General features: G+C 45.5%; 3 protein-coding genes across 4 annotated transcripts in view; 2 read left to right on the top strand and 1 right to left on the bottom strand.

The window, feature by feature from the left end:
* LOC126988280 (uncharacterized) overlaps window positions 1-10,070 on the top strand; it is a 25,230-nt gene extending 15,160 nt beyond the window's left edge. Inside the window, exons 9-16 of the mRNA XM_050846342.1 lie at window positions 265-482; window positions 1,319-1,511; window positions 2,090-2,322; window positions 3,926-4,211; window positions 4,784-4,960; window positions 5,719-5,902; window positions 6,543-6,727; window positions 7,251-10,070. Of these exons, the coding sequence (XP_050702299.1) occupies window positions 265-482; window positions 1,319-1,511; window positions 2,090-2,322; window positions 3,926-4,211; window positions 4,784-4,960; window positions 5,719-5,902; window positions 6,543-6,727; window positions 7,251-7,376 (1,602 nt within the window). The 3' untranslated portion in view covers window positions 7,377-10,070. The remainder of the gene's footprint in view (window positions 1-264; window positions 483-1,318; window positions 1,512-2,089; window positions 2,323-3,925; window positions 4,212-4,783; window positions 4,961-5,718; window positions 5,903-6,542; window positions 6,728-7,250) is intronic.
* Window positions 10,071-11,325: 1,255 nt separating this feature from the next.
* Window positions 11,326-21,812, bottom strand: LOC126988105 (keratin, type I cytoskeletal 9-like). Of its 2 annotated transcripts, none has more exons than XM_050845914.1 (7): window positions 21,786-21,812; window positions 18,863-19,027; window positions 18,328-18,399; window positions 16,608-16,733; window positions 14,461-16,190; window positions 13,821-13,888; window positions 11,326-11,993 (listed from the first exon to the last, which is right to left on the bottom strand). In XM_050845914.1, exons 1-7 carry the CDS (start codon window positions 21,795-21,797, stop codon window positions 11,875-11,877), a joined length of 2,292 nt encoding a protein of 763 aa, XP_050701871.1. In that variant the 5' UTR covers window positions 21,798-21,812; the 3' UTR covers window positions 11,326-11,874. The 2 variants fall into 2 exon arrangements, with proteins under 2 accessions (XP_050701871.1, XP_050701870.1); XM_050845913.1 differs by lacking the exon at window positions 21,786-21,812 and adding an exon at window positions 19,892-20,071.
* Window positions 20,229-23,679, top strand: LOC126988107 (uncharacterized). Its single transcript, XM_050845915.1, has 2 exons — window positions 20,229-20,832; window positions 22,163-23,679. Exons 1-2 carry the CDS (start codon window positions 20,487-20,489, stop codon window positions 22,996-22,998), a joined length of 1,182 nt encoding a protein of 393 aa, XP_050701872.1. The 5' UTR covers window positions 20,229-20,486; the 3' UTR covers window positions 22,999-23,679.
* Window positions 23,680-23,954: the final 275 nt, after the last annotated feature.

Raw genomic sequence — 23,954 nt, 5'->3', positions numbered from 1 at the left:
TTTTCCTCTTTCTCCTTCTCTTCCTCTTCCTACTACTTATAGACCTCTTATGCACTGATAAAAGGCAAAGTGTTAAGTGGTTACAGGTGTTTCCGTGTATGTTTATGTTGTACTTTACATTTTTCTTCATTGAATTGCAGCAGCCACTTGTTGTTCCATTCTTGTAGCTTGTTGAGGTCTACTGGTACGAAATCCACATTCAAGGGGTTAACATATGTCCCACTGACCTTTCCTCCTCTTTACTCCATACAGGGTCAGAAGTAGCTAAAACAAAGCCTCAAAGTCAGCACCAGCACCAGCAGCACCTCCAGCATGCCTGAGTCCGAGGGGTCCTGTGAGGTCTGCAAGAAACCCGCCCGCCAGTTCTGTTCCTCCTGTCGTGGCGTGTTCTACTGCAGCCGAGAGTGCCAGAAGCAGGATTGGAAGAACCACAAGGGGAGATGCAAGCCCTACGTCGTCCAGAACCACCCCGTCTATGGCAGGTGGGTGGGTCAGGTTAGGTCAAGGGTGGGTCAAGTTGGGTTTGGTTTTGGATTTGTTTTGCCTTCTCCCCAATAGATACGTTCAGTGTAGTGAGGGATGAGCTTGTTATGGCTGGTGTGCAGTTTCTTGTCTGCTTACTTTGTCAAATGATTAAATGCTCTTAAATACACAGCTGCTGCTTCTTTTTCTTCCCCTTCTTTCTTGTTTTGTTTTCCTCTACCTCATCAGCTTTTTTCATCTTTTTATTTTTATTTTTTTTCCATTTCCTTCTCTCTTTTTCCTACTTCCTTTCCCTCCTTCCCCAGGGGCTTCATGGTGCAGTGGTTAGCACACTCGGCTCACAATTGAGAGAGCCCGGGTTAGATTCCCGGGCAGAATGGAAAAATTTGGGCAGCTTTTCCGATACCCTACGCCCCTGTCCACCCAGCAGTGAATAGGCACCAGGTATTAATCGGGGGTTGTGTCCCGTTTCCTGGGATCTGTTCCCTTCTATAATTCCTTCCCCTCCTGTCTCTCTCCGGCATATGACCACAGATGTTGCGCCGACTAAACCAAACTTTCCAACTTTTCCCCCTCCTTCCTTGTCCTCCTCCTCACACCTTCTTTGCTTCCCATACTGCCATACACAAAAAAGGTATTCTGAAGGGATGGAATACACTAAGCTTCCTCCTCCTCCTCCTCTCTTCTCTCATCATACTCCCTCCTTTTCTCCTCTTCTCTTCTTGCGCTTCTTCCTTCCCCCCTTTCCCTTCTCTTCTGCTCAAAACACTGACCTATTCCTTTGTCTTCTGAAGTGATGAAACATATTGACCCACTTCCATTCCTCCTCCTCCAGACACATGGTGGCCACGAGGGACATCCGTGTGGGTGAGATCATTATGCGCGATGTGCCGCTGGTGGTGGGGCCCAAGCAGCGCTCCCCCCCATTGTGCCTGGGCTGCCATCGCCCACCCGACGGCTCCTACACCTGCCCCTCATGCCACTACCCCCTCTGTGGCCCGGGCTGTAGGGGCTCGGTCAGGCATAAGGTGAGGTTGCGGAGTTTCTTTCATTTTTTATTTTTTTTTCACATTCTTTATCTCTTTCCTTTTCCTCTTCCTCTTTTTTTCTCTTTTTTTTCTTCTTTTTCTTGTTTCTTTTTCTTAATATTTCTTTTTTTTTTTCCTTTTTTTTTTTCATTTCTTTATTTCCTTTTGTTTTTATTGCCTTCCTGCCTTATGGATATCTTGAAGTCTGTGTAGGTTGATATATGTTGATACATGTTCTGGTTTTCTTCTCCAATGTTTTCCTCTGTGGCTCCGAGCATAGAGGTTCGGCGAGGCATAAAGTGAGGCTGCAGTGTTATTTTCTATTTGTTGCCGTTGCTTTCCCACCTCATGTATTTTATGTCTTATAGTTTTTTCTTCTTAATTATTTTCCTCTGTGGGCTGGGGCATAAGGGGTGGGTTAGGCATAAGGTGAGTCTTTTAAACAGGTATATCCTTTTTCTTCCATTTTTTATTTCTTCATTTCTTTGTTTTTCTTCTCTTCATTTGTTTTTATTATTTTCTCACCTCATTTACTGTGTGTTTAATAGTCTCTCCCTCATCCACTTTTGCCGGCATAGAGTGAGTGCTCAGTGCTGTCCAAGGCCAAGAGCAAGCTGTCGGTGGACCGTTTTGACGCGCCACACCCCGCCTACGAGTGCATCACACCCCTGCGCTGCCTGCTGCTCAGAGACGCCAACACTGCCGAGCCACGCCGCTGGGAGGCACTCACGCAGCTGCAGGATCACAGGGAGGCGGTGCGGGCCAGCGAGATGAACACCATCATACAGCGAAACACAATAGACTTCCTAAGGTGGGCTGGGATGGGAGTACTCAAGGCAGAGCATCCCTTTCTTTCTTTCTTCATACAGCAAAGTCTCTCATGCCTTAACCCGTCTGCTGCGATTGTCAGGGATTTGTCTTTCACTGGTAGCCTGGCAACATATAGTCCTAGGTCTTTCTCTGCCTCTGTGGTGGATGGTGGAGTGTTTCCCATGTGGTATTGGTGTGCTGGATATCCCTTCACTGGTAGCCTGGCAACATATAGTCCCAGGTCTTTCTCTGCCTCTGTGGTGGATGGTGGAGTGTTTCCCATGTGGTATTGGTGTGCTGGATATCCCTTCACTGGTAGCCTGGCAACATATAGTCCCAGGTCTTTCTCTGCCTCTGTGGTGGATGGTGGAGTGTTTCCCATGTGGCATTGGTGTGCTGGATATCCCCTCCCAAGGTGCATGACTACATTTTTCTTCATTGAATTGTAGCAGCCACTTTTTGTTCCATTCCTGTAGCTTGGTGAGGTCTTATAGGAAATCCAAAGTCAAGGGGTTACCTAATAGGGGGTCAGTATACTTCTTCCAGCTCAAAATGTCACTTTGAGCCTCTGAGTCCTCTTCTTGCTTTTCCTGTTCTTCCACAATCCTCAGAAAAATTGTGTTTGATCAGTAACATCTCCAAACTTTGTCAATGATTCCCTTTGACCTATTACAATTATCTTTCCCCTTTACTCTTGATGCCACAAAACCTTTACTTCACTCGAGAATATGCTCTCCTTCCTCTTGTTTGCCGGTTCTCTTTTGTTCCAATGTCATGATGTGTTACTGTTTATTCAGATCCTCCTCCTCTTCCATGTCCTTGGGTGTGCGAGGTGAGGCATCCCTTTATTTCTTTCTTCATATTGTAAAGTCTGGCATTTGATGACTGATTGGGGATGGTATTAACCCTCTCGCGCACCGTAAGTTTCCAATAAGTTTCTGTTCCACTCACCATGCATTTTTCAGGCACGACCGGCCTTTTTTTGCCGCCGCGATACTCCACATTCCCGGACGTATTTTACCCTCAGATATATTGTACCCCAATAAATTTGGTATCAGTGGCTTCATAAAGATTTGTACTACAACATGCGGAAATAGAAAGAGGAAAATAAACAATACAAACTCGTTTCAAGTTTCTGTATAGAGTATTGTAGACAATAAATCCTAAGTACTGACTCTTTCCTACTCGCTAGCTCGAAATTTTGTGGACCAACTTTTTTAGCCAAATATGTGTTTCGAAGTGGAATTTAGTGATTTAGTGATTTACAAGCAAAACAAGGTCACTAAAAATGCCTTGGTTTATGAGCGGTGACGGTGCATGAGCTTCCTGTTTGTACAAGTCCAAGACGCGTTCACTTTGTTCACTGCAAGATGAAAGTGCTCAGAGCGGAAAAATGGGAATGGGGTCTAGGTCCTCACGGTACACTCACAGAGGTAACACCCGCGCACACGTGTCCACTTACATTTGTGCTCTAGTGTGCGATCTTTGTGCTTTCAGAACTACAGTGTGTTTGTTTTGGTTTATGAGTTTTTTGGGTTTGTGAGCAAAATTCTGGAATGAATTAAGCTCATACACCGAGGTATGACTGCACATGTTCCTTACAGGGGTTTCATGCAGTACGATGGGGCCAGTGAGGAGGAGATCTTCCGCGTGTGTGGTGTCCTCCTAGTGAACAGCTTTGAGGTGCGGCACAACGGCAGCAAGGTGCGGGCACTGTACCCCCAGGCGTCCATGCTGGCTCACGACTGCGTCCCCAACACCAAGCACGCCTTTGATTCCGACCTGACCATGATTCTGCGCGCCACGGTGGTCATTCGCAAGGGCTCACCCATCACCGCCACCTACACCAACACCTTCTGGAACACCATGCAGCGGCGGAGACATCTCAAGGTGGGCAGTAGCAGTGCACGGTCTGTTTTCTGGGTAATGGCAACTGGGGTGGAGAGGTGACCCTTCATCACCTCACAGTGACACACTGTTAGCTGCTCAATAGAGTTCCACTTATGGTGCCGGTAGGCTTTCTCGGTGGGCCTGATGGTTGGCCTCAGCACGCCATGGTACAGGCAAGTGTTTATACCCCCTCAGAGTTCATCTTTGATCCTCTCTTTGGTGAAAAAATCAAGAGTCTGGGTTGCCAGGTGGTCTTCAGGACAGCTTGTGGGTAGTCCTGGGCCACTCGGCGACGACTGAAAATTGTCAGCTTGTGGCAGTGGGTGGGATGAGAACCTGGGTCCTCCTGGACAACATGCCTGCACTCTGACCACTCAGCCACAGACTGTGGCACCTTAAAGAGGCCTGCCCACCTGTCATGCTCTTGTATGTGAGGAGGAGGAGGAGGGAATCATTTAGGAAGAAGAGGAGGAGGAACATCATGAGTAGGAATTAAGGGAGAGAGATAGTACATGAAGGAAAAGGGGAAGAGTAGAACAACATCAACAACACCTAACCCCACCCTCCCCCAGCTGAGCAAGTACTTCCTGTGCACGTGCCAGCGGTGTTCCGACCCCTCTGAGCTGGGCACCCACCTTGGCACGCTGCTGTGTGTGGAGTGTGGCGGCCACGTGCTGCCCACCTCGCCCCTGGACCTGGACTCCCCCTGGCTGTGTGTGAAGTGTAACCACTCCATCCTGGCAAAGACGGTGAGGGGGACTTAGCAATGGTGGTGAATGAGGTTAATAGATACATAAGCAGAGACTACAACCACTCCATCATGTAACAGTTAGCAATGATAATAAACAGAGTAAATGCGGTTAATAGGTACATACAAGTTACCACTCCATCCTGGGCAAAGACAGTGGATGTAAAAGTTAGTAACAGTAATGAATAAAGCAAATGGAGAAATAAACAAAGAAATAATAAAAAATAAATGTACATACACACACACACACACACACAGTCTTTAATAAATTCATCTTCCCTTCCTTCATCTCTTTTTTCCCCCTCTTCTTGCATTCTTTCTTCTATTTTTTTTCAATGCTTTTCTTGTTCCTCTTTCTCTTTCCTATATTCTTTCCTTTATCGTCTTACTCTTCCTCTTCCTTCCTCTATTCTCCTCCTCTTTTTCTTTCACTTGCTGCTCCTTCCCTTGTATTTCTCCTTCTGTTTTCTTCCTTCTATGCTCCTCTTCTTCCCTTTCCTCCTCCTCCTCCTCCTCCTTTCATTTGTTCCATGTCTCCTGTTTCTCCCTCTTCTTCGTCCTCCTATGCCCCTCTTCTTCCCTTTCCTCCTCCTCCTCCTCCTCCTTTCATTTGTTCCATGTCTCCTGTTTCTCCCTCTTCTTCCTCCTCCTCCTATGCTCCTCTTCTTCCCTTTCCTCTTCCTCCTCCTCCTTTCATTTGTTCCATGTCTCCTGTTTCTCCCTCTTCTTCGTCCTCCCCCTCCTCCTCCTCCCCCACAGGTGTACTGGGGTGACAACATCCTCCACAAGGAGCTCAAGGCCCTGGACCAGACACAGGCCAAGCCGTTTGAGGACTTCCTGGAGCACTACAAGAAGGCGCTGCACCCCGGCCACCGCTTCTTTGTGGAGGCCAAGTACGCACTGGTCAAGATCTATGGGAACTCACCGGAGCACAGATACCGAGGTGAGGAGGAGGAGGAGGAGGAGGAGGATGTAGGGTAAGGAAGTCAGGGTGGAGAATGGGAGTAATAAGCGTTTCCTTTGACATTATCCTTTTCTTCCTTACTTATATTAACATTTTCCATTACTTCCATTCCTTATCCTTTTCTTCCTTACTTATATTAACATTTTCCATTATTTCCAATCCTTATCCTTTTCTTCCATATTTATATTAACATTTTCCATTACTTCCATTCCTTATCCTTTTCTTCCTTACTTATATTAACATTTTCCGTCACTTCCATTCCTTATCCTTTTCTTCCTTACTTATATCAACATTTTCCGTTACTTCCATTCCTTATCCTTTTCTTCCTTACTTATATTAACATTTTCCGTTACTTCCATTCCTTATCCTTTTCTTCCTTACTTATATTAACATTTTCCATTACTTCCATTCCTTATCCTTTTCTTCCTTACTTATATTAACATTTTCCGTTACTTCCATTCCTTATCCTTTTCTTCCTTACTTATATTAACATTTTCCGTTACTTCCATTCCTTATCCTTTTCTTCCTTACTTATATTAACATTTTCCGTTACTTCCATTCCTTATCCTTTTCTTCCTTATTTATTTTTACAACTCCCCCCCCCCCCCCCCCCTCCCAGACATGAGCCAGGAGGAGATGGAGCACAAGGTGAAGTACTGCCGTGAGCTGCTGTCGCTGGCGGAGGTGTTGGCGCCAGGCCAGTCCCTGCTGCGCGGCACCCTGCTGCTGGAGCTGCAGGCGGCATTGGTGGCACTCGCCCGCCTCCTGCTGTCCAACGATGCCATCACTCAGGACGGGTCAATGGTGGGTGATGGGGGGGGGGGGGGGGGAATAGTGATGTGGGTGAGGGTGGTTGTAGATAGGAGAGTGGGGGAAAAAAAAAAGATTCAAGACGGAGAGAGAGAGAGAGAATGAATGAATGAATGACTGAATGAATGAAGAGAAAGCATAACTGAGTAGCTAAAGTAAACTCAGTAATATGAACTTACATCTCTATTTCAACCACAAATCCACCCCTGTAAGTATGTCCTCATTTTATCCATTTACTTTCACCTTTGCTGTCTTTTCTCTCTGCTGTGTTTTCTACATTTTCTTCTCTTTTCTTTTTATCTTTCATTTGTTTTTCTCTCCTCTCTCTCTCTCTCTCTGTTTTTTTTTTCCTTTCCTTTCCTTTTTTTTCACCCACTGAGGCATTTAATGTAAACCCTACCCATGGAAACACCCACAACCTCTACGAAAGCCTGGCCAAACTATGGGTGTGTAGGCCTCAAAATGTATGAAAATATGAGCCTATGTACCTAATCCTCACCCCCCCCACCCCACACAGGAATACATGACCGAGGCTGAGAAGCACCTCCAGGAAGCGTCGGAGATCCTGAAGCACGAGCCGGAGATGGAGAGCGGTGGCCTGGACAAGAAGCTTAAGACACTATCCGAGGAGCTGGATGTCTGACGGATAGGACGGATAGGCTTGGTGGAAGAGTGCACTAGCTGATGGAAAGATTGAATGTAGGTAACTCTCTCTCTCTCTCTCATTTCTTTTTCTGTTGCACTTTTTTTTTTCTCTTGCTCTCTCTCCTTTCTTTTATCTTTCATTGTTTCTCTTCATTTGTTCTCTCTCTCTCTCTCTCTCTCTCTCTCTCTCTCTCTCTAGTAGGACTGGCACTGCAAGAATACATTCACACACATACATACATACATGCATACATGACAAATATACATACATTCAACTAGTCATATTTTACATGTTTTCCAAGTGTGTGTATGTGTGTCAAGTAGGTATGCATGATGTATAAGAAAAGACATGGTAGGACATAAAACTTTAGACAAAGGTTAGTGAGATATACTACACCTACAACTACAACTACTACTTCTACTACTACTGCTACTACAGTGGCCTTGTGTCCAATGCAGGAATGTGATCAAAGATTGCTTCACTCAAAGAACTTACAGGAAAGATTAATTTTGGTGGAGAATTTCTGAAAATTACCTTACCCTAACCCGTGAACTTCCGTCCGGTCATTACCGTCTAAACGTGCTCAGTGTCAGTGGTTGGTGCGGCCAGTACTGTCCAACTCGTGCGACCCCATATTTGAGTAATTGGAAGGTTACTCCTGGGAGTGTCAGGGATGGATGCCAGTCATCACAAATAGGTTTTTGTAACCAAAGATTCCCAGCAACAATGAATTTTGAGTGAAAAAAATAAATATTAGCAACTACAAGGGTATGAGAGGAGCTCACTAATGCAGTCCCCATCCTCTTTTGTTGGACAGGTTAAATATATAATAAAAATCCATAAAGATCCGTCCTTGGCGTGGGGGAAGGCAGACTGCTCTATCCAGGCTACACAGATCCAGGTAAAAAATGCAGTTCTGTGCACCACATGGCCGGCCCCACTCACATTACTGGCCGGCACCACACCACACATCCGGCTGAGTGGCCCAAAGATATACTCTTGGCCAGTGCAGTGCATGATGAACAACTTTTCCAAGTGTTAAAGAAATCTCACATTTGTGCCAATTATCAGCCAGGATTTGTTGTGCACTGGACCATTTCAAAAGCATTAGTACAGCAATTTTTTAAATAATTAAAGAAAATGCCACAATAGATATGAAACGCACCAGACAAACATGGATGCGAGGCCACTGTACTACTACTACTGCCACCACCACCACCACCACTACTTCTACTACCATTATTATTAGTAACAAGAGTAATCATTGTATTTAGTGTATATATATAAAAAGAATGCATTATTACACAATGTAAACTAGACTTGAGTGAATGACCATCTGCCCAAACCTTGCAAGTCTAGTAAATGTTCACCGTTTGTTCAGTTGGTCCAGGAATAAATGAAAAAAAGAAGTCTTGTTATCCTTCATTCTCAAACTTATTATTAAACCAGTAAACTATGAATATATGATAAACTCTTCTCATTAGAGCTCTAAACTATGAATAACATGATAAACTCTTGCTAATACCTTTTTTTAAACAATGACAAAAAAACTTAAACTATCATAATACAAACACCAAACCCAGCAACCCACTTAAACAGAAAGAATTTGCATGACACTACAACTAGGATACCCAAGCTTAACATGTCTGGCAGAGCAGTTTGTGGCTAGTGCAATCAGTGAGGTATCTATAGCAAAAGGAGAGTATCAAGACCAGCGGTACCAAATTACATCGCATTGCATTTTCATAGTTTCTGACATTAAACTATTGCAAAGATGAAAAAACAATTGCTATATAAAAGTTTCAGTGATAACATTAATTTTCGATCATTATTTGTGTAGGTATGAGAGTTTTGGGCCTGAAAATGATAAAATATAATGTGACAATATGACAATTTGGCAACGCTGATTAAGACGCCTCCCCAAGTGACTGGCCGTGCTACTTCTGAATCTATCCTCTGAACCTAATAGACCTCTCTTTTGGCCTCTTGCTCTGTATTTCTTTTGTTGGAGCAGCACTTGGCGGGATTTTTTGTTGCTACTTTGTTTTAGCGCCCTTGAGCTGTCTCCCTTGCTGTAAGAAAAAAAGTGAGAGCAACACCATTCCAAACTTTTTATTTCATGTTTTGTTTTTTTCACTATTTAACCCGGTAGTAGCGGGGATCGTGTTTCTTAATGGTCCCTCCAAGCGAGAAAAATGAGGAAAAATCACCCCTCACACAAACCATTTCATAATATATATCAAAACATTTGTGATCAGATTATGTATCATCTATTTTGGGGGGTTTATATCATGACACAAATTTGGCCCGTCGCTGCTACCGGGTTAAGCTGTTTCATCTTCTATTATAAAAGAGTGGAACAGCCTAGGGTCTGCCTATGAGGGGAGGCAAGTTATCTGTGGGGGTCCCCAGCGCCCATACAGAATAATCACATGTTACTTTACATTGCATTTTCTTGCCCTTTAAAATCTAATACATGGGGTCCATTTTTCTCTGGTTTCTGTGCCTCCAACCCCCTCACCTTGGCTTGGTCCCCGGGCTAATGGCTAGTTCAACAGTCCAACAAAGTGGCTTTATAATTGCCCAAACTAAACTATTCAATCTACACTCCATGATGGTGAGGTTTCCGATGCAACACCTGATACACAAGAGACTTCCTGTGTGTGGTTTCCTCAACTTTTTTAGCTTAAATATGAAGCAAAACAATAAATAAGGAATTTTTTAGAATTTGGTATTGGTTTGGAGCTTACTAACCCATCGTGGCCAACTGTGAAAGAGGCCCTATGTGTTGTTAGTAAGGCATGGCCCTGTCTCGGCTTTCCCATGAGCTTGCATGTGTCATATGATATCCAGCACACATTTACAGTTAGATATTTTATCATACAAATATACACGGTACAAAGGCGTGGGAACAGTACAAAGTTACGATACCGAATCTTTTCTTTGATACATATTACAAGAGGAATTCTGCCGTACCATATCGAATGTTCCGCTGCTGGGTCTGGCAACAACACTGCCTTGCCTTGCTCCAGCACACTTCCACTTTCCTATGACTGAGTTAGGCCAACAGCACACACCATGCCTCGTGCTGCCCAACATGTCATTATTACAGATTGTCACTTATCCTATTACTGGTCTCTTTCAACCATTATTTTTACAAGTCTGGCTTGGAGCACTTAAAATTAACAAGTTTGATGTACAAATTGATTTATGCAAGACAACATGGACAACGGAGTGAGAAAACATTGCCTTTATACTTTGTTGAGTGACACTAAACATTGGCTAGTATGAACTATTTACCTCTTAGCTTATCCCTGATTGTCAGTTTTATGCTAGTGTCAGCCTCTCAACCCTTCCGGCTGTCTCAGAGTGAACAAAAAACTGAGGTAGAAATATGCCCTGCTAAGAGCCAAGAGCTAATACTTAAGCCTAGTTTGTATCACAGCCAGGCTCAGAGAAGGGAGACTGAGGAGTGGCCATGATAGATTGACACCCTGTTCCTCCTTTCTGCCTTCTCAAGTAATGGAAGGTTTAGTTTGTTCAGTTTTCTCGTATGACAGCATGTGTGTGTGTGTGTGTGTGTGTGTGTGTTACTGTCTCTGTATCTATATTTGTCCAGCTTTTCCTCAAATTTCCACACACTCTTTGCCTCCAACCCTTCATCTTTTGATTCATTCCAAGTGTCAATGTTTCTAGGGGGAAACTGTACCTCATTGTTTCCTTTTTGTTTTTGTCCAGTGAGCTCTTAACTCCCTGCCTTCACTTCACTTTTCAATAATAGGCCTTGTTATCTGATTCCTTTAAGTCATTCATGAGGTTATATACTGCAATTAGGTGTGTGTGTGTGTGTGTGTGTGTAGCAACTCAACTACATCAACCGCCCAACTAAGACTACATCAACCTGTACCTACAACCACCTCTAAGGAAACAAAATAAAAGTAACGAGCTCACCGACTATTTATTTATCAAGCTCCTTTTCACAGGCTGGTGGTGGTGGTGGTGGTGGAAGACTTGCAGGCAACCAACTGGTGACTGACTAGGAATGGGGTCTAGGGGCTCTTTGGGGGACTGATAAGGATGACCGAGAGGCGAATGCAGACTGGAGAACTGATGGGGGCTGAATATAACCGAGAGACTGACTTTTGGGGGACTAAAAAAGAATGACTTGTAAATAAAAAGGGGCTGAAAAATTGGAAGACTGTTAGATATGATGACAGGACTTAAGTGGACTGTTTCAAGGGTCTGTTTGATGACTAAAGGAATGTATGAGGGGGGGGGGGTCTAAGAGTCAAGTCAAACGGGGATGACGGAAGGGATTTAAAAAGGCTAGTCAGTTTTTTGGGGGTCTATTTGGGGCCATAGGACTCTTTGGAAGGGGGGAGGAGGGTATGTTTGAGGACTAGGGGGCTGTACGTGGGGTAGGGGTTAGGGGTAAGGAGGGGAGGAGTCTAAGGGGCTAGTCAAGGGGGATAAGGGGGTTGGGGGGTCTGAGGGTCTAGTCAAACACCATTCGCTTGCCCTGGAATGCGTTGATGGCTGTGGTCTGCTGGCGCTCCTTCATCTTGGCCATCCAGGAGGGGTGCAGCAGGGAGATGGGGGGGCTGGAGGTGGCAGCTGTGGAGGGAGAAAGTGGCTGGGTTAGTGGTAGTGGTGGTGGGGTAGTAATGTAGTGTAGCAGCAGCACCAGTAGTAGTAGTAGTAGTAGTAGTAGTAGTAGTAATAAAGAGGAAATGATAGAAACAGGAAAGGTAGTTATGTAGTAAAATACAATACAGGTACCTCTCATTCTACACGAGTTTAAAATACGGGAATTTTGTTTAATGTGATGTTAACCCGGTAGCTGCAGTGATCATGTTTCTTAAAGGTCCCTCTAAGCGAGAAAAATGAGAAAAAATCATCACTCACGCAAACCATTTCACAATTAATATCAATGTATTTGTGATCAGTTTATGCATCATCTATTTTGCGGGGTTTATATCATGGGATAATTTGGCCCATCGCTGGTACACGGTAAAGCCACAGATTTGGCACGTCGCTGCTACCGGGTTAAGAAGCCAGTGTATTTTTAAGTAAGCAACTTCTTTAGAATAACGCATAGTGATCCAAATCAAAAGTATCAGCAGTAGTTCTCAGATTGGCCAGATTCCAAGAGTTTTCTCACACTTGCTGCACTCTTTGGTGAGTTCTGTGGGAAGTGCTACAGAAGAGTTGGCAACCCTGACCTGCAGCACTTGGTTCAGTTCAGCTCCTGCCCTCACAAAGAGAAAACATCAACTCCACACTGCCTCACATCAACACCATGGCATCTAAGAGCCCTTCTACCTCTACTCTCAGTGATAGTGTACCTAAAAAGAGTAGACAATCCTTATCCCTGGAGAAATTGGAGTCTTGACTGCACTGATAAGGGACAGAAGACTTCAGTGATTGTGCACAGCATAAACCTGCTTGAAAGTAGTCTGGGTGATACAATCTAATGCATGAGAAAACTGTATCATGAGAAATCTATGATACACAAACTCACCAGGAACATGATACTCCCTTACACTGAGAGGTACTTGTATGTATATAGCATTGAGTAATAAATAAATAAATAAATACATAGAGATAATAATAGAACAACATTTAAGTTTCCTCTTCCCTCCCCTCTCCCCATTCCTCCTGCCCTCCCTCCCGGGTCAGTATAAATAAAGCTTTTCTGTTAGCCTTAACAATTTCTGCTAGTTAACAGTAAGACACTAACAGGTATACAAAAAGCGGAACTTGACAACTGTTAGCTAACAAATAGCTGTTTGTTAAGTTTCGGCTCAGGGGCACCAACTGTACTATACTCTCGAGAATCTCAAGTGTTAATATGCATTAATCTGTTGATTTCAATGTCAATATTAATAAAAAAAGCGAAAAATATGTTCACCACCTGAGTCCTGTCATGAGTTTCCGCAGAATTTCTGGCTGCAATAAATGTTTTCAACTTGTTTTTATCTTAGGTATTCTTTTGTCTCTCATGAAACTTGTCTTGCGCTACTACAGAAACCTTTTTAGCATTCACTAACATATTGTATCTATCCGCGAGGAACTATATCATAATTTTTTTTTGTAAATCCAACAAACACATCTATGTATCTGCGCAAGCCTTAATCTCCTATCTTTCCTGATTAAAATGCTTTTTGAATGAAGAAAAATGGTTAACAAATAAGGGAGGAGCTACAATAAGAACGTAAGCCATCCTGCTAACAGCTGTTTGCTAAGCAGTAAAAGTGCTCCCTGCTGCTGTTACCCTAACAGTGCTGTTAAGGCCTTAACAAGCTTTGTGAATATCTGTTAGCGCTTAACAGAAAAATGTTAAGGCTAACAGGAATATGTTAGTCTTAACAGCTGTTTGCTAGTGGTAACATTCCCCCATTCCTTCCCCCTACCACTCCCCTTCCCCTTCCTTAAGCTTACCTGGGCTGGATGTCGGCATTGTGTTGCCACCATTGGTCAAAGGTATGAAGTTGGGGTTCCTTGAGTCCCTGCAAGAGGTCAGGTCAGGTCAGTACAGTACAAAATTATGTGAAGAGTGAAGAAAAAGTGTGACAGTGTGTTCTGATGCAAGTGAGGTCCATATTCTCAGATATTTGGGGGCACACACACCCACACTTGTTAAGGCTTTGGTAGAGGTTGAGTTAGTATATCCATGGGTAGTGTTCTGAGCCTAGTGATAGTTTGACAAGACTTCTCAGACATTTGGGGGCTCACACACCCACACTTGTTAAGACTTTGGTAGAGGTTGTGTTATGATTCCTTCCTTCAAGAATTCAGACTCTTGAGGTTTTGGGTTCAGTGAAATTTAGATGAATGGAGTTTGACAATCTAATCTTGAACCTGATCTTGAGTGAAAAATTTAATGACTGGAAAATGTAATGTATAATCTAATCTTGAATGAAAAAACTACACAATCTTAAATATATAACTGTTAAAGGAATGTGAGGAAAAAAACTAAATGAATATATAAAATAACTTATTCTCTCTCCCTCTCTCTCTCTCAAACCTGACCATACAATTATTTTTTAGGGGAAACTTGAAGAGAAATTTGGTAACTTACACATGACTTGGTCCTCCTCTTCCTCTTCCTCCTCTTCCTTGTCCAAATCTTCCTCCTCTTCCTCCACCTCCTCCTCTTCTGTCTCCAAAGCGTCCTCCTCCTCTTCCCCCTCGATCTCTTCCTCCACGTCCTCCTCTTCTGTCTCCGAACCCTCCTCCTCTTCCTCTTCTGTCTCCTCCTTCACCTTCTCCTCCTTCTTTTTTATCTCCAAACCATTTTCCAGGTGATATTCCTCCTCCTCCTCCAATTCCTCTACCTCCACCCCTCCTATCATTGAAACCATTCCTTCCTCTTCCTCTTCCTCCTCTTCTTTCTCCTCCTCCTCCTTCTTCTCCTCCTTCTTCACTGTTGTTGTTAAACCCATTTCTTCTTTCTCCATCATTATAATTTTGCTTCCATCCTCCTCTTCCTCTTCCATCAGAGCGATCTTGGTTCCGCCCTCTTCCTCCTCCTCTTCCTCTTCCGAAACCCCCTTCTCCTCTTCCTCTTCCTCTTCCTCTTCCTCCTCTTTTTCTAAACAAGTTGCTCTTGAAGTATTTGCTAGTATCCACATCACCATCTTCATCACCATCTTCATCACCATCATCTTCATCTGCACCTCCAATGAAGAAGCTGCTTTTTCCCTTTTTCTTCGCTCCTTGCTCGAAGAAATCATCATCCTCATCACCACCATCTTTATCGGTCCCGTTCTCGTCCAGTTCATCAAGCTTCCCGATTTGACCCGACTTCGTTATCTGGTCAAGGTCAAGCTGTTTGACCTTGGCGGCTTTGATGGCCTTGATTGTGACCTTCTTTCCCTTCTTCTTTCCTTCGTTTTCGTTTTTTCGGTTTCCGTTTTCCATCATTTTCTTTGCGTTTTTGTTTTTTTGATTTTTCGTGTTCTTGTTTTCCTTTTTTTCCTTTTCTGCATCTTTTGTTTTTCCACTTTCCTCGTTTTTCTCCTTTTCCATCATCTTTTTCTTCCTTCCGTTCATGTTTTTCTTATTTTTCATGTTCTCGTTCGACTTGTTTTCCCTTTCTACTTTTTCTTTTATTCCCATTTTCTTCGTTTTTAGTTCCTCCTTCGTCTCGTCATCTTCCGTTTTCTTCTTTTCCTTTCCCCCGTTTTCTATTTTTAGCTCCGTTTTCTTCTTTATCTCTTTTTCGGGGGTGACTAAAGAGGAGGTCAGGTCACTATCATCTGGGTCATTTTCATCACTCAGGGCATCTTCGTCTTCCTCACTAAAGTCTTCGCTATCGTCATCTTCGTCATCATCATCTTCACTGTTCTCTGTCTCCATATCCTCATTTTCACCATCACTTTCCTGCTTCATGTCTTCATCTATCACTAGTTTCTCACTTTCTGACTCACTATTATCCTCACTATCACTATTGCTTCTTCCCATACCCTCATCTTCACTCCCAGCCTCACCATCCTCATCATCCCCTTTCTCTTCCTTCTCCTTCTTACTCTTCCTAATCTTCTTTATCACCTTCTTTGCTTCCTCGTCCATGCTCTGATCTCTCTTCCTCTTCCTACTCTTACTGCTCGCTCCTCCACTCTTCTTCTTCTTCTTTACCTCCGTCTCTCCGGTGAGGTAGGGAGGATCGTTCTCTCCAATCTTGAGGTCTATGCCAGTTAGTTCCTGCAGCAGCTTCATGTTCTTTTGTTCCTTCTTTAGGTAGGCATCCAGCTTGCCCAGCCGCTTGAGCCTCTGTAGCTTCTTCTCCCTGTGTCTGATGCCCAAGCCCTGTGTGAACGGAGGAGAATGCTAGTTATCATAGTCTGAATACTATAACTGGCAGCTTAGGCATTGGCAGATACGGAATGTTGAGAGTGTGCATGCGGCTTTTTTTTTTTTTTTTTTTTTTTTTTTTTTGGGCAAAGAACAATAACAACAACAAAAAAAGCCCGCTACACGTTGCTCCAACAAAGAAAATAGAACAAAAGGCCAGAAGAGAAAATAATTACATGTTCATCTCCTGTGACACTCAAATAAGATCACAGAAATTATATACACATATCAAAACAATTTTAACATAAATATTCTGAAATTTTAAGGAACAGTAAACTAATTTCATATATTTATACGCAAATCAGATAAGCAACACATTTTATATGGAGTTGCTCTCTCTCTCTCTCTCTTTCTCTCTCTTTCTCCCTGTACCTTGATGATGTGTGGCAGGTCGTCGGTCCAGTCAGCGTGTGCATCCCTGAGTGCAGTGATGGAGGACTCAATAGACTTGTGTTCCACCACCCGGCACAGCGCCCGCTCCTCCGTTCTGGCCTCAGGCTGTGGGGGCGAGAAGAGAGGGGTGTGAGGGAGAGATGGGCTTTAACCCGGTAGCTGCGGGGAACATGTATCTTAAAGGCCCCTCTAAGCAAATTAATGAGAAAAAAATCATCACTCATGCAAACCATCTCATAATATATAGTACCAATGCATTTGTGATCAGTTTGTGCATCATTTATTTGGGGGGTTTATATTATGGTCAAAATTTGGCCCATCGCTGGTACACGGTAAAGCCACAAATTTGGCCCGTCACCGCTACCAGGTTAAAGGAGGGTAGAGGTGTAACTAAGACTGCAAACAGGGGTGTGGAGTCGGACACAAACAATTCCGACTCCAACTCCAGGAAATTTTAAGGCTGCGACTCTGAATCCACCCCTCTCCCCCTCCCCCTCTTCTGCTGTACTGTGGTAGGAAAATCAAACCCAGCCACACCACACCACATACAACATCCAGCCACACTACACCACTTATCACACCCCGCCACACTACACCACTCATCACACGCAGCCACACCAACCCACACAGCACAGCCAGTCACATCCAGCTACTCCACAGCAAACATCACATCCAGCCACACTACACCTCACATCACACCCAGCCACACTAGACCACACATTATATCAAGCCACACCACACCATATCACACATCACACCCAGCCACATCACCACATATCACACCCAGCCACACTACACCACACAAAGCAATACCACACCACTACACCACACATCCACTCAGTCACACCAAACCCAACCACACCACACATCACTCCACAGCTCACACCATACCCAACCACATCACACCTCACACCACATAGCATGTTAATATGATACAGACTTCTTTTTAGAAACTGCCACATTTTTTCAATTTAATCGCTATGCATTGGCTGACGTTGGTAGAAAGTGTTTCCCTGGTGTCTGTGTGAGGTATTGTAACTGAAAATGACCCAACATACACTGGTAGCACGTGGTGGAGTATGTTTACAAGGCTTCCCGCGGGACAGGGAAAACTTGTATTGCCTCCTCCATCCACTCCCTTATCAATCTTAAAAGCAAAGGAAGATCAACATATCCTACAGATGCCGTAATAGATATATGTATCCCGCATGACGAATCGGAACGGGAAAATTTGTGCACAACAGCGGCATTGTGGTGCAGACTAGGAAAATCTTTGCATTATAAGGACTGTATTGGTGCTGTAACCTTGAGAGGCATCACTGCCACACCCCACGACACATCACACCTATATTAGAGTCACACCACACCTTGCCACATAACACACATCACATCCAGTCACTCCATGACTTACACCATACCCAACCACATCACATCTTACACCACACCCACCCATACCACACTACACATCACACCCAGTCACACTACACTTCACACCATGCCCAGCCACACCACACAACATATCACACCACACCTCACATTACATCCAGCCACGCCATCTCCCACATCACACCAAGCCACACCACACCTCACACTCACACTATGCATGTGCTACATCTACACTCATGAATGGGCAGATGGATTGAAAACAAGTACGATATATTAATCACAATAATGAGCAGACATAATACACAATACTCACGTTGGTTACAACAGTATTAAACGACCTCTTGTTGAGCAGAGCAAACTTCATCATCTCATCCGGTGGCACAGTCTGCAAGGCAGGAAACATCATGAGGCACTTAGCGTGGGCAGGGCCACCAAACCAATTCAGGCAGGGTTCTGTTGTAGGCGGCATCAGGCAGTGGCTGAATTCCTGACTTCTTGACTGATTTGCTGACTTCCTCCCTTCCTTTCATCCTTCCTTCTTTCCCCTCCTTCCTTCATTCATTCATTTCTGATTAACTAACTTCTCCCTCTCTTCTTTCTGTCCCTTCCACCGCCTTCCTTCATTTCTGATTTACTACTGACTTCCCACCTCTCTTCCTTCCATTCTTTTTATCCTTTCTTCATTTCTTCTTTTCTCGCCTTCCTTCCTTCATTCATTCCTAACTGATTTACTAACTTCCTCCCTCTCTTCCTTCTGTCCCTTCCACCCCCTTCCTTCCCTTTCTTCTGACCACCTTCCTTCATTATTAACTTCTTCTCTCCTCTCCCTCCTTCCCTCAAGTGTTTACCTTAAGGAAGAGCACCTCCTTGACCAGCCTGTCTGCCTTGGCCTCCAGCTTGGGGCGGCGGCACGGGTCCTGCTCCGCCTTCAGCCGCAGTCGCCTGGCATGCTGCACCAGGCCGTTGATGGTGTGGGTCCTGGCCTGACGTGCCATGGGCCTCTTCTGCACCACCTGATGGATACAAAAACAAACACTGATCATACTACTTCCTGATGAGCTTGTTAACACAAAGACGAGGAAACACAAGGAAAAGGGAGTCTGCACGAGGCTGGTTGTTGAAAATCTAAGCGCTCCTGCCTGATATAATTTTATTTTATCTATATTTAAAACAGTAAATTTTTTGGCTTAGGTCATCCTCCAATGCTGATGATGGGAAAACATTTTTCTATCTTTTTGTCTGAATTAATCTGACATTTGAATTTCTTGCAAATCACTAGTTTTTTGTTCCACCACCCCTCCCACTTACAAAACATGATGATTTCCTCAAAATGAATTGCAAACAATTAATAGCAAACAAATCAAAACTCACCAGAAATAAACGTTTTGTCCTCACAATACATAGAAAAAATTGACTCTGATGCCACTGCTGTCGCCTCAACCGCCGGCCACAACACAATGGCTCAGTGCAAAGCGTATCACACATATTTATCAAAACAATTAAAATTATGTTGATGCACTGGAACCATAAAGGGTGGTGCATTAGGACTGGGCATGTGGTACATTGGAACCTTATGTGGTGCATTCAGACCAAGGGTTGGCACATTCAGGCAGTGGTGCATTAAGACCATAATTCGCCCCGTGTGTCTGCCACGCAAGGTCCCCTGTGCCCCGCATGGCCCCAGCTGCTGCACCGTGTGTCACTTCCACATGGCCCCGTGTGTCTGCCCCACCCCCGTATGACCCAGCTGCTGCCCCGTGTGTGCCCCGCATGGCCCCGTGTGTGCCCAACATGGCCTCGTGTGTGTGCCCCGCACGGCCCCGTGTGTGCCCCGGACGGCCCTGTGTGTGCCCCGCACGGCCCCTCACCACACTCACAAAGTTGTTGAGGGCCAGTTTGGTGAGGGGGGGTCGCGTCTCCTCCCCCATGGTGCCGCCCTGGGATTCGGGACGATCCTGCAGTGGTCGGGGCGCCGCAACACACGGCAGCACAACTCAGCGACACACGGCGACACAACACACACACACACACGTGGGGCGGGCTGCACCTTCTTCTTCTTCTTCTCTTGACCTGCCTGGCTGGCTCACGGCACGGTGCGGGTCACGCAATAGAGGCGCACCGCCGCATTTATCACGGATACGTGGACATACTGGAGCCTGTACCCCTGCTGTGGCCTGAATGTGATAATATATGTAAGTTTAGGGCAATAAAACGTCCAGAGCTATAGGCAGTATAATAGGTGCTGGTACAGACAATGTAGCTCCAGCCGGGTTTAGTAGCGGCGCAGCGTTGCCGCCGCGAGGTCAGGTCATTTCAGCACGTGTGGCCCACTGCCCACACAGGCTCAAGCTACCTCCCCATCACCCCGACTTTTCCCGTGGCCGTGCACGGTCTGGCGCCGTAAACTTCAGGAGACTATAATATTTATGAAAACTTTAAAACGGCACGCTCACGGCGAGTCTGCCGTCCCGGATGCACGCACGGCAACCCCCGCGCCGCCCCGCCCCGCGGCGGCCACGGGGCGGGGCGGGGCCAGTCTCTGCACGGCAGGCTGCCGCATCTACCCACGGCAGCCGTCCGTCAGCTGTCCCTCGGTGTTACAGTGCCATCCTTGCCGCCAACATGGACAGTGACGACGGTGTGGAGTCCATAGACAAAGACCAGCTCATCCTCCTGGTGGAGGCGCGGCCCGTGCTGTGGAACAGGGAGCTGGAGGACTACAAGAGCCGCAGCATGACGGCCATCGCCTGGCGGCAGGTGTGCGGCGAGCTGAACCCGGACTTCGCGGCGCTTAGCGACCGCGAGAAGACAGAGTACAGTGAGTGGCCACACGGCACGGGACATCCTCATATACACATGTCTCATTGCTGCTGACAGACACTCCCTTACATCACTAATTAAGTTATCTCTCTTTCCCTCTTAAGATGCAAGACACTTCAACTCGGGAAATCAATTTCTTTCCCACGCTCCATGGTGTGTGTGTGTGTGTGTCATGGTCCATGGTGTGTGTGTATGTGTGTGTGTGTGTGTCACATGATGGTCCATGGTGTGTGTGTGTGTGAGTCACATGATGGTCCATGGTGTGTGTGTGTGTGTGTGTGTCATGCGCCATGGCTTGGAGGAAGAATAGATTTAGTGGCGGGGCCTCTGCGGGCGCCTTTCTTCACTGTGAGGTAGGGGTGGGCAGGTACCGGTACTAACGGTACCAGCTATACAGTACAGTACCGGTATCAGACTGCTCGGTACCGGTACCGATACTGACCAGTCTCTCAGGATGTTACTCATTTCTTCCTCACACGAGTGACAGGCTGAGACTGAGTGCTTAAGATATCTCGGTGATATGGGTTCTCTCTCTCTCTCTCTCTCTCTCTCTCTCTCTCTCTCTCTCTCTCTCTCTCTCTCTCTCTCTCCCCTGTATGAAGTGATTTTTTTTATAAAAAAATAGCATATTTATATAGTTATTATGGATGGACTCATAGTCTAATAACAATAACAGTATATATTACCAGACCTTTAAAAAAAATCGGACATGAAGAATTATCTAATAGATAAGTAAATGAAATAATGGAAGCGAGAGGAAGAATGAAAACAACGCGGCAAAATGGCGGGCAGACCATGTGACTCCGCACAGCAAGGCATAACTTGTCCCCACCAATGTCTATAGCCTTAATACCTCCATGGTCTATACTCTATAGCCTATAGTAACATGTCGGGACACTTTTGAATAAAACCGTCCCTTCCCGCGCATGACGTATGCTGGGGTACACTGACCTGGGAGCTCATTCGCTCAGAAGTCACGGTCGTGTGTGGTGTTGTGGTCGTGTCCGCTCGCCATCGCGATACTTTTTCCCCATCGATGCCATGCAATCAGGGGCGATGCCAGACACTGTAGACATCGGGGACACCCTGTCTGACAAAGGGGAGGGGTCCGGGTGTATGTTCCCCTGGGGAAAAAAAATAAAAAACAACCCCATAGATAGACTACTGTGGACTTAAGGGACTTTGGTACTATTATGACAAAATTAATTTAAGATACGTCCTACACTTGAATCAAGCTACTGTATAATGAATTAAGGATAAAAATATCTTAACAACTTAAAACACGTGTCTATATACATGAAATAAAATAAAAAAATATCTTGTTTCAGCACGGTTCGTGATGAGAAAATGGACCAACATCAAGGACAGCTGGATCAAGGCGGAGAAGAGGAAGGTGGAAAGTAGTAAGCCTGGTTCTGGCAAGCGGCCGTGCAGGAGGTATATCTATGCGAAGCAGTTGTCCTTTCTCAGGAAAAATCTGAAGCTCCAGGGCGCGGAGTACAATTTTACGCCCAAGAGTACAAGAAATAATAAAACTGACACCACACCTGTATGTGCCTCTAACTCGCCTGAAGGAGTCCCTCCCACACAGCCTGCCTGGCCAGCCAAGGTGAGGAAGGTGGAGGAAGGCGAGCAGACAACACTCAACGGCTCGGAGTCTCCGGAAGGCCGCCAACGCTCCTTCATGCGAGGCAGAAGCTCAGAATCTCCAGTTAGCCGCCGCATTTCCTTCAAGAGAAGAAACAGCTCGGAATCTCCTGAAAGCCGCCACGTGTCTTGCATGAGAGTCAGCAGCTCGGAGGGTCCAGAGAACCGCCACATTTCCTTCATGAGAGGGATCCTTCCTTCACTGGCAAAGTTTAGTGACGAGCAAGTTGTGGAGTTCCAAATGGGCGTGTTGAATGTGCTGCAGAGTGTGAGGGAAGGCCGGCGCTTCTCTGATCCTGCCAGCGTTCATTCCCAGCCCTTCCATCTGCCCGCCGTATACCCGCAGCACCTCAGCAACCCCCCACGTCCGCCCGCGACGCAGGACACGGCGCCGGCGGAGGAACAGAACACCAAAGCGGAGGGCAACGACAAGAGCCAGCAAATCATCATTCCGACGTCACCGACACACCTCCCACCCGCCTCAGACGTGTCAGAGAATTCGTGCAGCAACCAGTGATTGCAGTGCACGTCTCTGGTTTGACGTGCACTGAACTCTTAACGAATAATTCATCACTTAGGAAGTTAGTTAATTATCACTTCGTTAGAGCATATGAAAATTATTATTGATTTTTTTTCTTTTCTGCACTTTTCTCCACTTTCTCTGTTGTGCTAGACATATTGAAAGCCTTCGATAGAGTCTGGCACCAGTCTTTGCTTTCTAAACTGCCCTCTTTCGGATTCTATCCCTCTCTCTGTTCCTTTATCTCCAGTTTCCTTTCCGGCCGTTCTATCTCTGCGGTGGTAGACAGTCACTGCTCTTTCCCTAAACCTATCAACAGTGGCGTTCCACAGGGCTCTGTCCTATCACCCACTCTCTTCCTGTTATTCATCGATGATCTTCTTTCCATAACAAACTGTCCTGTCCACTCATACGCCGACGACTCCACTCTGCATTATTCAACTTCTTTCAATAGAAGACCCTCTCAACAGGAAGTACACGACTCCAGACTGGAGGCTGCAGAACGCTTAACCTCAGACCTTGCTATCATTTCCGATTGGGGCAGAAGGAACCTTGTGTCCTGCAATGCCTCAAAAACTCAATTTCTCCACCTATCAACTCGACACATCTTCCAAACACCTATCCCCTATTCTTCGCCAACACTCAGCTGTCACCGTCTTCAACACTAAACATCCTCGGTCTATCCTTAACTCAAAATCTCAACTGAAACTTCATACTCCTCTCGCTAAATCAGCTTCCTTGAGGTTGGGCGTTAAGGCCCTGTATCGTCTCCACTCAGTTCTTTCTCCCCACGCAGTTGCTATCCATTTACGTGGGCCTTGTCCGCCCTCGTATGGAGTATGCATCTCATGTGTGTAGGGGCTCCACTCACACAGCTCTTCTGGACAGAGTGGAGTCTAAGGCTCTTCGTCTCATCAGCTCTCCTCCTCTTACGGAAAGTCTTCTACCTCTTA

The sequence above is a fragment of the Eriocheir sinensis genome, chromosome 68, assembly GCF_024679095.1.
Source record: "Eriocheir sinensis breed Jianghai 21 chromosome 68, ASM2467909v1, whole genome shotgun sequence".
Taxonomy (NCBI): Eukaryota; Metazoa; Arthropoda; class Malacostraca; order Decapoda; family Varunidae; genus Eriocheir; species Eriocheir sinensis.
The sequence above is the reverse complement of the archived record's forward strand: the minus strand, read 5'-3'. Positions and strand labels throughout refer to the sequence as shown.